Source organism: Cuculus canorus, chromosome 19 (assembly GCF_017976375.1).
Source record: "Cuculus canorus isolate bCucCan1 chromosome 19, bCucCan1.pri, whole genome shotgun sequence".
Taxonomy (NCBI): Eukaryota; Metazoa; Chordata; class Aves; order Cuculiformes; family Cuculidae; genus Cuculus; species Cuculus canorus.
In genome coordinates, this window is record NC_071419.1 from 11,607,761 (window position 1) to 11,618,928 (window position 11,168).

The 11,168-nt window shown below is 48.0% G+C and overlaps 1 protein-coding gene across 17 annotated transcripts in view; it reads left to right on the forward strand.

The window, feature by feature from the left end:
- Window positions 1-11,168, forward strand: part of ZNF618 (zinc finger protein 618) — a 162,972-nt gene that overhangs the window by 122,325 nt on the left and 29,479 nt on the right. For 11 of the 17 annotated variants that reach the window (XM_054084602.1, XM_054084586.1, XM_054084591.1 and 8 more), the window contains 2 exons: window positions 6,985-7,173; window positions 10,694-10,777. In XM_054084602.1, coding sequence (XP_053940577.1) covers window positions 6,985-7,173; window positions 10,694-10,777 — 273 coding nt within the window. The remainder of the gene's footprint in view (window positions 1-6,984; window positions 7,174-10,693; window positions 10,778-11,168) is intronic. The other 6 variants (XM_054084587.1, XM_054084603.1, XM_054084599.1 and 3 more) reach the window with 4 other exon arrangements.

Consider the following 11,168-nt stretch of genomic DNA (forward strand, 5'->3'; position numbering starts at 1 on the left):
TACGGTCTGCACTCCCCAGACAAAGGGGAGGTTTTAATGAGCCATTAAGTGTAATTCAGTGCAAAATTTTAGTGTTTTACTAAAAGTTGAGAGAAATTTTTGCCACATGCTGGTTTTAGATGCTTTAAAAGTACGCAGAGAAGTTCCTTACACCTGAACTTCATGCTTCTTTCATAGCATTGCCCTGCACTGCATGGCGGTTTTAATGCTGTGAGCCGGTGTGGTTGCTCTTCACCCATGTCTGTCCGGCTGTCAGTACTTTGGCTGGTGATGGGGATGGATCAGTTGAGTTCATGAGCTTAGTGGGTTCTCTTAACTGCTCATCCGCAGCCAGCAGAGGGAGCGCACACTCCTTCCCACCCAACTCAGCTCCAGTTGGGTTTTTAAGTCATTCTAATAAGGCAGCTTTGGGTTTAGACATAGAAATAAACTGGGAGCATAATATGCCGGACAATCACTTTTAAGGTGAGTCAAGGCTTGGTGGCTCCCATGCAGGTTCTCTGGAATGTGGAGATGGACCAAGATAGTGATAGAATCTGTAGGGCATAAAATACCTGTACTGCCATCATCACAAAGTTAGTCATGTTATCTCCCATCTGCCTGAGGGAGCTAACCCAGCACTTATGACTGCTCACATAACAGTTATTCCCAGGCACCCCTGCACTCCAAAACTCACTCTTAATTCAGGTGTTTCGAGGCCCTCAAAAAAGCCATTGGTGGTGGTCAGCAGTAGGTCGATCTGGTACAGATGGGCCCTCAGACACCAAGGCTGTGGGGTCTCTACGCCACCCTTGTGTGGACAGCCAAGGAACAGGGTGCTGTGAGGACTGGGCAGTGACTCTCTGCTCAGCAGTAGCAGATTCTTACCTTCCCAGCACGTCCCATTTCAAGTGGATTATCTTTCCACCCTCCCAGCCAGCTGTAGGGATAGGCTGCAGCTGCTGGTGCCAGTCCCAGCCGCCCAGCGTAAGAGAAAACCACAACTGTCCTTCCCTGGGAGGCATTTGCCTACAGTGAGTCTGGGTGCAGACAGGAGTGGTCCACTGGCCCTCTCCCTGTGCAGAGGGTCCTGATGGCCACTTTTTGACTACCGGAAGCTGGTTTTGGAGGAGGAGGCACTTTCTTTTGAACACTGGGGTTGAAACCATTCTTGCACCATGGTTTCTGCAGTAACCTTTGTGAAAGGCAGAGCAGCTGCCCCTGCTGCAGTCACCGAGATGTGCAGGTGGGTTTCCCATCCTTCAGAAAATATCTTTAACTATGAGGACACTTGAGATCAGATCAGGATAATGGTTGCATAAGGTTTAATCCCCTCCCCATAAATTTTTCATTTTAAACCTTTTTTTCTCCTCTCCTAGTTTCCATGACCAGTAAGATTTATGATTCAGAGGGACAAACCACTGACCCCGAGGAGGATACAGGAGAGGGCACGGTTAGCTCCCAAGGCAGGCTGGCCAGCACATCCTCCCACCTTCCTAGGGCTCAGACTCTGCTATCCCTGTAAAGTAATGTCCTCTGAGGCAGCTTTTTGTTTACGCACACGAATTTTGAAAAGCACAACTGGCTTTTCTTGTGCCGCAGCCATCACGTAAAGCTGAGACTGTGTCTTCACCCTGGTCTTGCTCTCGTGGTTTAGAAAGCAAAGTCTGAAACATTAGCTGTAGCGGGAGCGGGTCAGGAAACCCTTCAGCATCACCAATTCTGGGTCTCTCTGCTTGAGTGCGAGCTTCCCTTCCGGAGCCTGTCTTTCTGGTTTTCTGTGATAATGGATAAAAAAATGATTGAAAATGGGCTAAAAAAAGGCCTCCTGTCCTGCAGGGTCAATAAGACCTTTCAGGAGAATTTGTGGTCAGTGCTGCTGGATACATGCTGTAAGGAAAAGAGCTCTGCTGTGAGGTTCCCTGGAATTGTTAATGCCAAATGTCTCCTTCGAAAGTTCCCTTTTGTTAACCAAGAGGAGGAACTTTTCCATATGCTTAGAACTGGGCTCTTACTCTTAAATTAAAATACATATTATGCTGTTTCTGTCAGCCTCTTCACTCTTTGTAAGAAGGATGTCAGAGGCTGCTTCTAAAAAAAGTGGATTGTAGGCACATTCATTGTCCCAGTTTTAGAAACATCTCTGAACAGAGGGACAGGGGAAGGGCTCAGAGATGCTTTTCTGCCTCCTCCAGGCTTGGTCTGTTCTGAAGGGTGGAACAGATTTAACCACATTTGCAGGTGGCTGGGATATTGTGGTTGCTCTTAGATGATGTGTTTATAGTGCGGAGAAAATCGAGTGTGTTTGGGATGTGGAAGAGCTAGGAAAGCTGCTGAGAGTGGGTTTTAGCTTGGCCAGTCCAGGCTCAGGAGTATGCACTAACTGCTTCGTCTTCTGGAAACTGCGGGGAAGGCAGCAGCTTATCTGGTCGTGGATGCATCTGGTGAGAGAGCTGACATCTGCATCTACACAACCATCCGTGTCTGGTGCTTCCGGAGTGGAAATCTAAAGCAATGTCAGGGCCCTGAGTGTGCTAATGGGTCTTCATGGCCCTGACCAGCCTCACATGGGGCCTCCATCAACATCAAAGCCCTATTTCAATTCAACTGTGACCATCAGTACCTGCTGGAGCTGCACTGTAGGATGTTGGTCTCCAACTCAGCTGTGACATGCCCGTGCCTGGCCGTGGATCCCAGTGGATTGTACCACAAGCCACAGACTGACTTCCTAGCTTGATGTCAGCCCTGCCTCATCCCTCTGGACCTCCCTGAGGATCACTGGTGTGTGTCTGGCTCTGCATATCCTCACCAGAGCTGATACTGCTGCTGATCTGTGGATTGACTTCCCAGCTTGACCACAAACTTGTCTCATCGCCATGAACTTCCTGGTGTTCTGCACTCCTGGTTGAACCTTGCTGTCATGGAAAAGACCTCTAAGCTCATCCAGTCCAACTGTCAGCCCAACACCACCATGCCTGCTAAACCATGTCCCAAAGTGCCATGGACACACAATTTTTGAACCCCTCCAGGGATGGAGACTCTACCACTGCCCTGGGCAGCCTCTGCCAGGGCTTCACCACCCTGTCAGTAAAGAAATTTTTCCTAATATCCATTCTAAAACTTCCCTGGTGAAACTTGAGGAGCATCTCTGGTCTTTGCTGTCCTCTCCAGGGGCTGTAGGATGGTCCTTGGCTGTTGAAAACCCTGTTCTGCCAGCCCAGGATCTCACCTGGCTCCACAGGGGACAGACAGACCTACAACCACCCTGACACATGCGATGCTCGAGGAAGTTAATCCAGCCTCTCTGCTCAACTTCTTTCCTTACCATGAAGGACACTGGATACAGTTTGTTCATAAAAAGTGCTTAAACACCGCTTCTTTTGAAGGCAGCTCCCACCATGGCTTTTTATCCTATGGAAAGGTATCTTTTTTGGTAGCACATCTGGTTTCCACATAGCTCCTGCCTAACCAAGGAAAAAATAATTCGGATTCCGGTTGCGTGATGGCCTTTGCTTCCTCCATCTCAGAGAGTGAAATCTGTGAGTTCAGATGTTTTATCCCCTTTCTAATCCTGCAGTACCTTAGCAACAGGCTCCACTGGCAATATTTGTTTGTGTGTATAAAGAAGCACAGTAGGAATTTGATAGGTTTGAGCACAGGGTTTTTCCTGTGGAAAGACCCGTTTCTAACAGCAGGGGTTTTGGAATTGCTTTCCTTCACATTCATTAAAGATAGGCTTTTCTCCAGAGGGAATGGTTTAATTCCATTTGAACCATCTGAATGGTTCCTCACCCATCCTGATAAGATCTTTGTGAAAAAATTGGATAAGCAAATTATTAGCCAGAATTTTTACTGGAAAAAAGCGAACGTACTGAGATAATCTGATCTCTTGTTTATTGTGGTGCATCGTGGCAGTATGTGGATTGATGTAGTTTTTGAGGAGATAAGTCTGCCAGGTTTTCTCCTTCATTGTTGCAGCATGCTGATCTTATCAAAGCCAGGAGGGACTGCCCTGATCTCTGGACTGACCGGAGTAATGCCTGCTGTAGGATTGCCTTGGTTTAATTGCTCCCAAGAGATACCTAATCTTGCTGTTAAGAGCAACAGAAAATACAGCATCCTCTCAAGGTGGTTATTTTGATGAATTATTACCCTGACTAAATTAAAACTAAAAATATCCAGCTGCAGCATTCAGACACTGGATCCTGTTGGTCACTTTGCCAGTCAGGTAAAGGAGGACTAAGTTACCAGATTTCTAGACCTGTGCGTAACCTGCTGTCAGGTCGCTTCATGGTGACTGACCTCCCAGTTAAGCCAAATGAGTGACGATGTCCCCATGGTGACATACGCCATGCATGTCCTTTATCCTCTTGCCTTCTCATCTGAATGTTCTCAAGTCTGTTGGTCCCTGGCACGCTGAACAGGCTTCCTTCTCCTTCCTATACTTCCTTTCAATCTCCATGGATAGGAGAAGGGTGAAGGGCCTGCACCAGTGCTGGGTGTAGGGGAGGAACTCAGAGCTCTCGTTGTCTTCTCATCCTCTCAGAAAGTGCCTGAGGACCTCAGTCCTTTTGACTGCCTAGTTTCCCTGGAAGCTCCTCTAGCGCTGTTATGACCGAATGTGACAACAATCAAGCTCTTTTTCCTGCTGCTAAGGAGGAGTTCCTCCATCTTTTAAGCATCCCCTGTATTCCTTAGCGCACCACGTGCTGTTCTGTGCAGCTGGGCCACAGCACACGACGTTTGCCCCGTGATTGGAGGTCGTTCAGTGAGCCTTGCCCTGTGCGTGACTCCTCTCCTGCCCTCCCTTCTCCAAGGTCAACCTCAACTGGGGCACATCAGGTGCTTCCTGAGAAAGCTTAAAAACCTCCATAGCAGCAGCTACAGGATCATCTCCCTGCAGTGCTGTCTGGCAGTGAATTGTGAGACAGGAGGGTTTTGTTACCATTCAGCAACTCAGTAGTTTCAGTTTTGGAAATACCTTGAACTTGGCCTTTTCATCAGCCTGAGGCAGTGAGTTCCACAGTGAAGACAACTTTTCAGGAGCAGAACAGAGGAGCTACATGATCATCTCTACCTGTGTTGCTTAGTCTTCAGAGGGAGTTTGTCATCTGATGAACTAAAGACTAAACCTTTTTTTTTTCACTGAGTTAGTAGTATCCTCCAGACTGCTAGAACTGATAGTCTCTCATCTGTCTTGCCTCGCTGGCTCACACCCTTGCCTCGTATCAGATAGAGCAGCCTTCACTCTAGGGCCTCAATTGGAAGATGTACTGTTTATTTAAGTTAAGAGGCAAGAGAATTGATTTTGGAAGTCTTGACAGTATTGAGACTTTTTTTCTTCCAGTCTTGGAGATGGGGTAGTATCCGGACTGCAGAGGATTTGCTGTGCTCTGTTTCTGGCACTGAATAACTGGTTCCTCTTGCTATGGATGAGGAATAAAGCAGCAATTGGTGGAAATGGACATCGTAGGAAAGAAGATGACAGATAAGCAGGAAATTGTCCTATCTGACTGCATTTGTGCTGGCAGTTTGGCAGAGACTGGAGGAGGATTATCCATGGAGATTGAAAGGAAGTATAGGAAGGAGAAGCAAGCCTGTTCAGCGTGCCAGGGACCAAGCAGAGAGAAAGTGTCTTTGACCTAAACTGTGAGAAAACCTAGTGCAGAATCTCCAGCAAGACTCTGTTACCGAGATTACAGTTACAGGAACAGTCATTTTGGATCTCTGTAATGGATCAAAAGAAACAAACCCCTGGTTTGGGTATCGGTTTGCAGGCAGCTGTGAACACGCACATCCTCACCCTCCAGTGCTGCTGACAGAATAGGCGACAGCAGCTCACAGTTGAGGGAGGTGATGTCTCGCAGGATTGTGGAAACAAGCATCCAACCCCAGTCTGGGTGACTTTTCTCCTTGCCTCTGAGGTGAGGAGAACAACAGGGGCTGTTGTGCTGCCGTGACAGTCTGTGACGGAGAGCTGCACTGTGGGCTTAGGCATTTCTGAGTTGTACTGTACAGGATGAGCAGGTGCTAGTGGTATCCACCCAGCATCCCAAAATATCCCTCTGCAATACTGGGAGTAAGCTCGGGCTGTGGATTTTATGAACCTGGTTTCTTAGTGATTCTTCAGAGCAGATGGTTGGAGTGGGGTTTGAGCTTCAGAAGCTGTATGCAAATGTCCATGGAAGGAGCCACTGAGTGTTCTTCCCTCTTCCCAATGAAAGGGTTGTTACATTTTTCTCCATATTTGCAATTATTTCTTTTAGTCCATATGGCCTGGACAAAAGCCTGTCCTCTTGAAGGTTTTCATATGACTTTTGGCATTAAAAATTCCCGGTGACCCTCACTGTGCGTTGCAGAGACCAAACTGTAGGTACACTCAAAGAGCATATGCCAGTAACCCTCAGAATTTCTCCACGTCACCAGTACTTGTCTGGAAATGGGGGCCAAAAGGCCTTTCCTGACTTACAGGATGAGAACTCTGCCTCTTAATTCCCTTCCATTGCCAACAGCCCCCTTTCCTTTGTATTTTGTTAACAAGACATGGAATGTAGCTGGAGATCTCTAGGGTTTATGCAAGGCTCAGGTAACAAAGGTGTAAACTTCTCCGTGTTCAGAGCTCTGAGTGTCACATTAGAAACCTGCTCTCAAAACTCAAACCCTTACATACATAGAGATGGAGGAGAGAGATGCAGGGACACCCGGCCAGACCATGGCAATCAAACAATGCTCCTGGATGGATGGGGTGATTCCTGCTGGAGAAGGAATGGGTTGGTCACGCGGCAGTTAAAGGTGTGGAAGGGAACTAATGAGCTTCAGGAATCTGTCCCCTCGGGTGAGTGGGGAAAACAATTTTGTGGCATGGGATCGGTGGATCCACAGTTGCTGCAGGTCCCCATGCAAGGGATTGGTGAGCGTGGCTGTTAGAAAGCAATCCTCCCAGCAGGCACACGGTCTGGGAGCTGACTGACTGTCCAGGCACTAGTTCTGAGTGTTCATATCCAGAGTTCTCTCGATCTCCACTCTTCGTGGCAGTGAAGACACAGGCGAGCCAATCCAGCAAAAAAACACCGGCTTCAATAAACCGATGTTCTACCCTCCTGCACCGCACCCCCTCCGGTGTCCCACCGGCATCCCAATCCCAGATGTTCCGCGCTCCAAATTCTGGATCCCCAGGAAGCAAGGCCATTACAGGTACCAATTGCCTTTCTACCATCAACTTTTTTAACTGCTTAGTGTCCAATCCTGCCCTGGGTTGGCTTTTGACCCTTCCTGGACTCAGTCTGCTCCATCCATGACTGTCCCAGAGTAGCTACTCCCAGAAGCTGTTGAGGGGATTAGATCCTTTGGCACGTTACAAAAAAAAAAGTACTTTAAGTAGTAGGTCTTTATAAACTCTTCCCAGTGACAGATTGGTTTGTTTTAAGCATCGTGCTAACCACGAGGTACAAAAGACCCTGTTTCAAATCCTGGTGTCACAAACTGAGGAGAGCTTCCTGACAAGGATTGGCCTGGTGTCTTGTCAGGTATGGGGATTTTTGTTTGGGTTTCAGCTTTGTTTGGAATTCAGTGTTTGTTTCAAGGGGCTGTTTTCAGGACGAGGGCTGTGCCTGAGGAAGTGAAGGGTGTATGGGTGCGTTCACAGTCCTCCGCTCCCCACAGGAACCACCCAGAGATAAGCTGGGCTCCAGCAGCAAAATTCATGATACAGAACTGTTACAGAGGTGTTAGAAGACTCAACTTAAGGTTGATCCTCCCGTAGTCCCCGTTTCCTCCTTTCAAAAGAGATCAAACCTTAAAAAAAAGGATTAAATAAAAAAGAGAGAGAGCAAAGAGCACTGAAAAACAACTATTGATAAATAGGATGTGAGACACAGCGTTCAGATGTCCAGGCAGCAGGGAAGCAGTCTATTAAATCCATGGGATTGATAGACACGTAATGCATGTTGGTACAGCAGAAGGGCTGGTTGATCAGCTGGTGTTTGAACACCCCTGAACCGTCTGTCGTGGGCAGACACTGAGAAGCAGAGGTGGCTGTGGAGGGAGAGGCCACAGGATGCTGAACAAGGATGCTTTTGGTTAGCTGACACATACATCCGCAGCTACCGGTGTTGCAGTGAGTGTCCTGTTTTCTTAGTCTTGAGGTTCCGTATTGTTATTGCATCGTTGAAGCATTTGTATGATTTTATTACTAATTTGAGGTCCATCCAGTTCAACCAAATCAGGAGTTAAAGCTGAGATTTTTTTTTCATTATTTGCTTAAACATGCAACAGTTTCTTCCAGTTTCATGTCTTTTAGTGGAAAAACTGGGAGCTTTCCTGGATCCGAGGCCAGATTCAGCTGAGCAGTAACCAAAAGATGTTTTTTATAAAGGCACTTTCCCTCCTGCCTCTCTTGTCTTAATCAAAAAGGGTCTCAGTATGTTGAGTAAAGACTTTGGGCTCTTCTCTTCCTGTACAGAGGAAGGGATTGGGTCACATGTGAGCCTAGTAGATTGATCCTAAAGAAACTAGTATTAGCCTGGAGTCCTACCCGATCCATCTGGTGGTGTCATTTCCACAGTGTCTGTCAAGGCAGTATCCTGTACAAACGCAATCTTGAGTGACTTCTGGGATTTCTGGTACCTTCTGGAGTTTCTGGTACTTGTGTTGACCATAACACCTCTCAGGAAGACAGTCTCCAGAAGGGACGCCTTCCGAATGTCACAGTTAGAGGCGTTCTACACAGGCCTGGGTAATTCCAGAGGAGGTGAAGTACCTCCGTGTTTGCACAGCGCTGAATAGGGTGGCATTTGCTTTCCCTATATAGATAATTTTGCTTTGCATGCCAAAGGTTCAGGTGCGAGGAGAGAGAGAGAACTTGTGCCAGCTGCCTCTCCGGTGCAGGAAGGACGCAGTGAGCCCAAGGAAGGGCATTAAACCCATTTTTTCTTATTGGGTTGAGACTTGGCAAAAACAAAAAAAAATAAAAGGGGAGGGGATGAGGACAAAACCACCACATAAATTTTTTCCAAATATATTTGGAGACCTCCAACTCACTTTCACTTGTGACCAAGCCAGGATTTGAACCTGGGTCTCTTCAGGGGCGTAGGTTGGCCTAATCCATTTTATCAGGGTCTCTTTCTCCCCCTGTGCTGTCTGATGTTCATTACCTAAGGGCTCTTGTTCCTATTATTTGTCTGTCACGGGGGGCACACCAGAAAATGTCTCCAGTTCCTTTTCAGTCCTGGTTTATGTGATTCTGTTTTAACTGATTGGATTACCAAGTTTTCCTCTTGTCCTGCATTTTAGAAAGAGTCAGGGATGCAATAGGCTTAGAATCTGAGAAGCCTGCTCAGGCCTTGGAAGGGTCCAGTAAGGACTAGCTCGACCTGAGTTTATGGGCTGGGAGTTTCATGCTGTTCAGGTCTTTTCCAGCCATGTCAAACATAAAGCCCGTGTGTCTGAGCCACGCTTCGGCACAGGGAGGCTCCAAGGTGGCAGGGAGCTGGGGCCTCTTCATGGAAGTTCTGGCCGCAGTTGTGACCACTTCAGTGGTCTGCAGAAATACATCATGAAATAATGGTCTGAGAACGATAGTTAGAAGGCCCTACCATTCCTGAATGAAAGGCTTTCCTTCCCCCATCCCTGTCCCTATCCGATTCGCATGCCGCAGAGCCAGCAGAGCCTTGCAAAGCCACGTTCAGGTGAACCCATCAGGTGACAGTGGTTTCCATGAATGAGTGCACGTAGGTAAGAGTCTGCAGCACAGCCCATACACGTTAGTCTGACCAGTTCACATGTTATTTATTTCTACTTTATCCCTTGAGTCACCACAGTAAATACATTTGCCTGGATACTGCAAACCTGGTTGAAGTGAGAGGAGACCTCACACTGATGTGCTGTTGAACTCATGTTGAGGGACATCAGCTTGAGAAGCTCCCACTGCATTGGGAGCACTTCAGCTGCGCTGTGCAGTGGTGTTTCAGGACACTGCAGCGACTGCCAGGGTCAGGAACCACCAGTGCGTGGATTAGAGTTACTGGGGAATCACCCTGCGCTGTCGCTGAAGTGTGTGAAGCCAAGCACAGTGCCAGGAGCACTGGCTGGCAGCGCGGAGCAGAGGAGCGAGGCTGGCTGCTTGCTCCTGGGGATGAGCAGGGGAGCAAGTTCACTGCTGGGAAGCACAGAGCATCTACTGTAGCTTTTCCAGACATCGTGGGCAAGCTCCAGGACAGCCCCTCAGTCTTCTTGAGCCATTCAGGGAGGGTGTTTAGGAAGGGAACACGCTGGGAAGCACATGGGGACCTGGCGCAGTGCTTCTATGGGTGACATTCTGCATGTTGCGGTGAGGACCCGAGTTCAATCCACAGGCCTGGTCACTGTGCCAGAGGCTTTAAGGGCTGCTTATTGTCTTAAAGAAGAGGAAGACAAGGGTTGGGTTTTTTTTGCAGGGGAGGAAGCCATGACCTTTCTGGTTCAGTCAGGACTGGTGTTCCTGGGCTCCCTAAGAGCCGATCCAGGCCACCTCAGCCAGAAGGCATTCAAGGAAAATACCTACCTGTTATCCCTTCAATGAATCTGGCCCATTTGCCTCCAAAATGAGGTATTTCACCTTTCTGCTGTATTTAGGGTATGCGATGATGTGGCACAGGAGCATGTAGCTTGTCTCCTGTCGGTGCGGTTCTGTGTCCAGTATTGACCAGTCACCATCCCCGCTCTGTTCTCCACCCAGCAGAAAGTGCTTTCAGCAGGAGAGTGGAAGGCAAAGTGCAAAACAACTTTGAAGAAACGAACAGCAATTCTCAGAACTCCAGCGGTAAGTGTGTTCGTTCCCTCCTGTTGTTGCTTACCGTGTCCTTCTCTAGAGCAGGATTCAGCTGGGATCGGTGATGGTTTATATGTTCGGGTACTTTCTTTAAGCTTGCAGGCAGCCAGCCTGGGGTAGTGCCCTGTTCTTAGTCCTTCCCAGGTTCCTGGTGCTCCAAAGCCTGTAAAAAATGATGACGTGGGGATCCTGCTCCCAAGGTCCTCATGCTTTAGTACAGATTTTCCAGTGCGGAGCAAAGATACAGAGAAAGGGGGTTGTGGATGGAGATAAAGCAGTACTCATTTTTTTGGCCGTGCATCAGGTAGTCCTTGTGAAGAAAAGCCATTTGCAACAAGCAAAAGAAGCTTGAGCACTCTGAGTGGAGCGGTGATTTGCATTT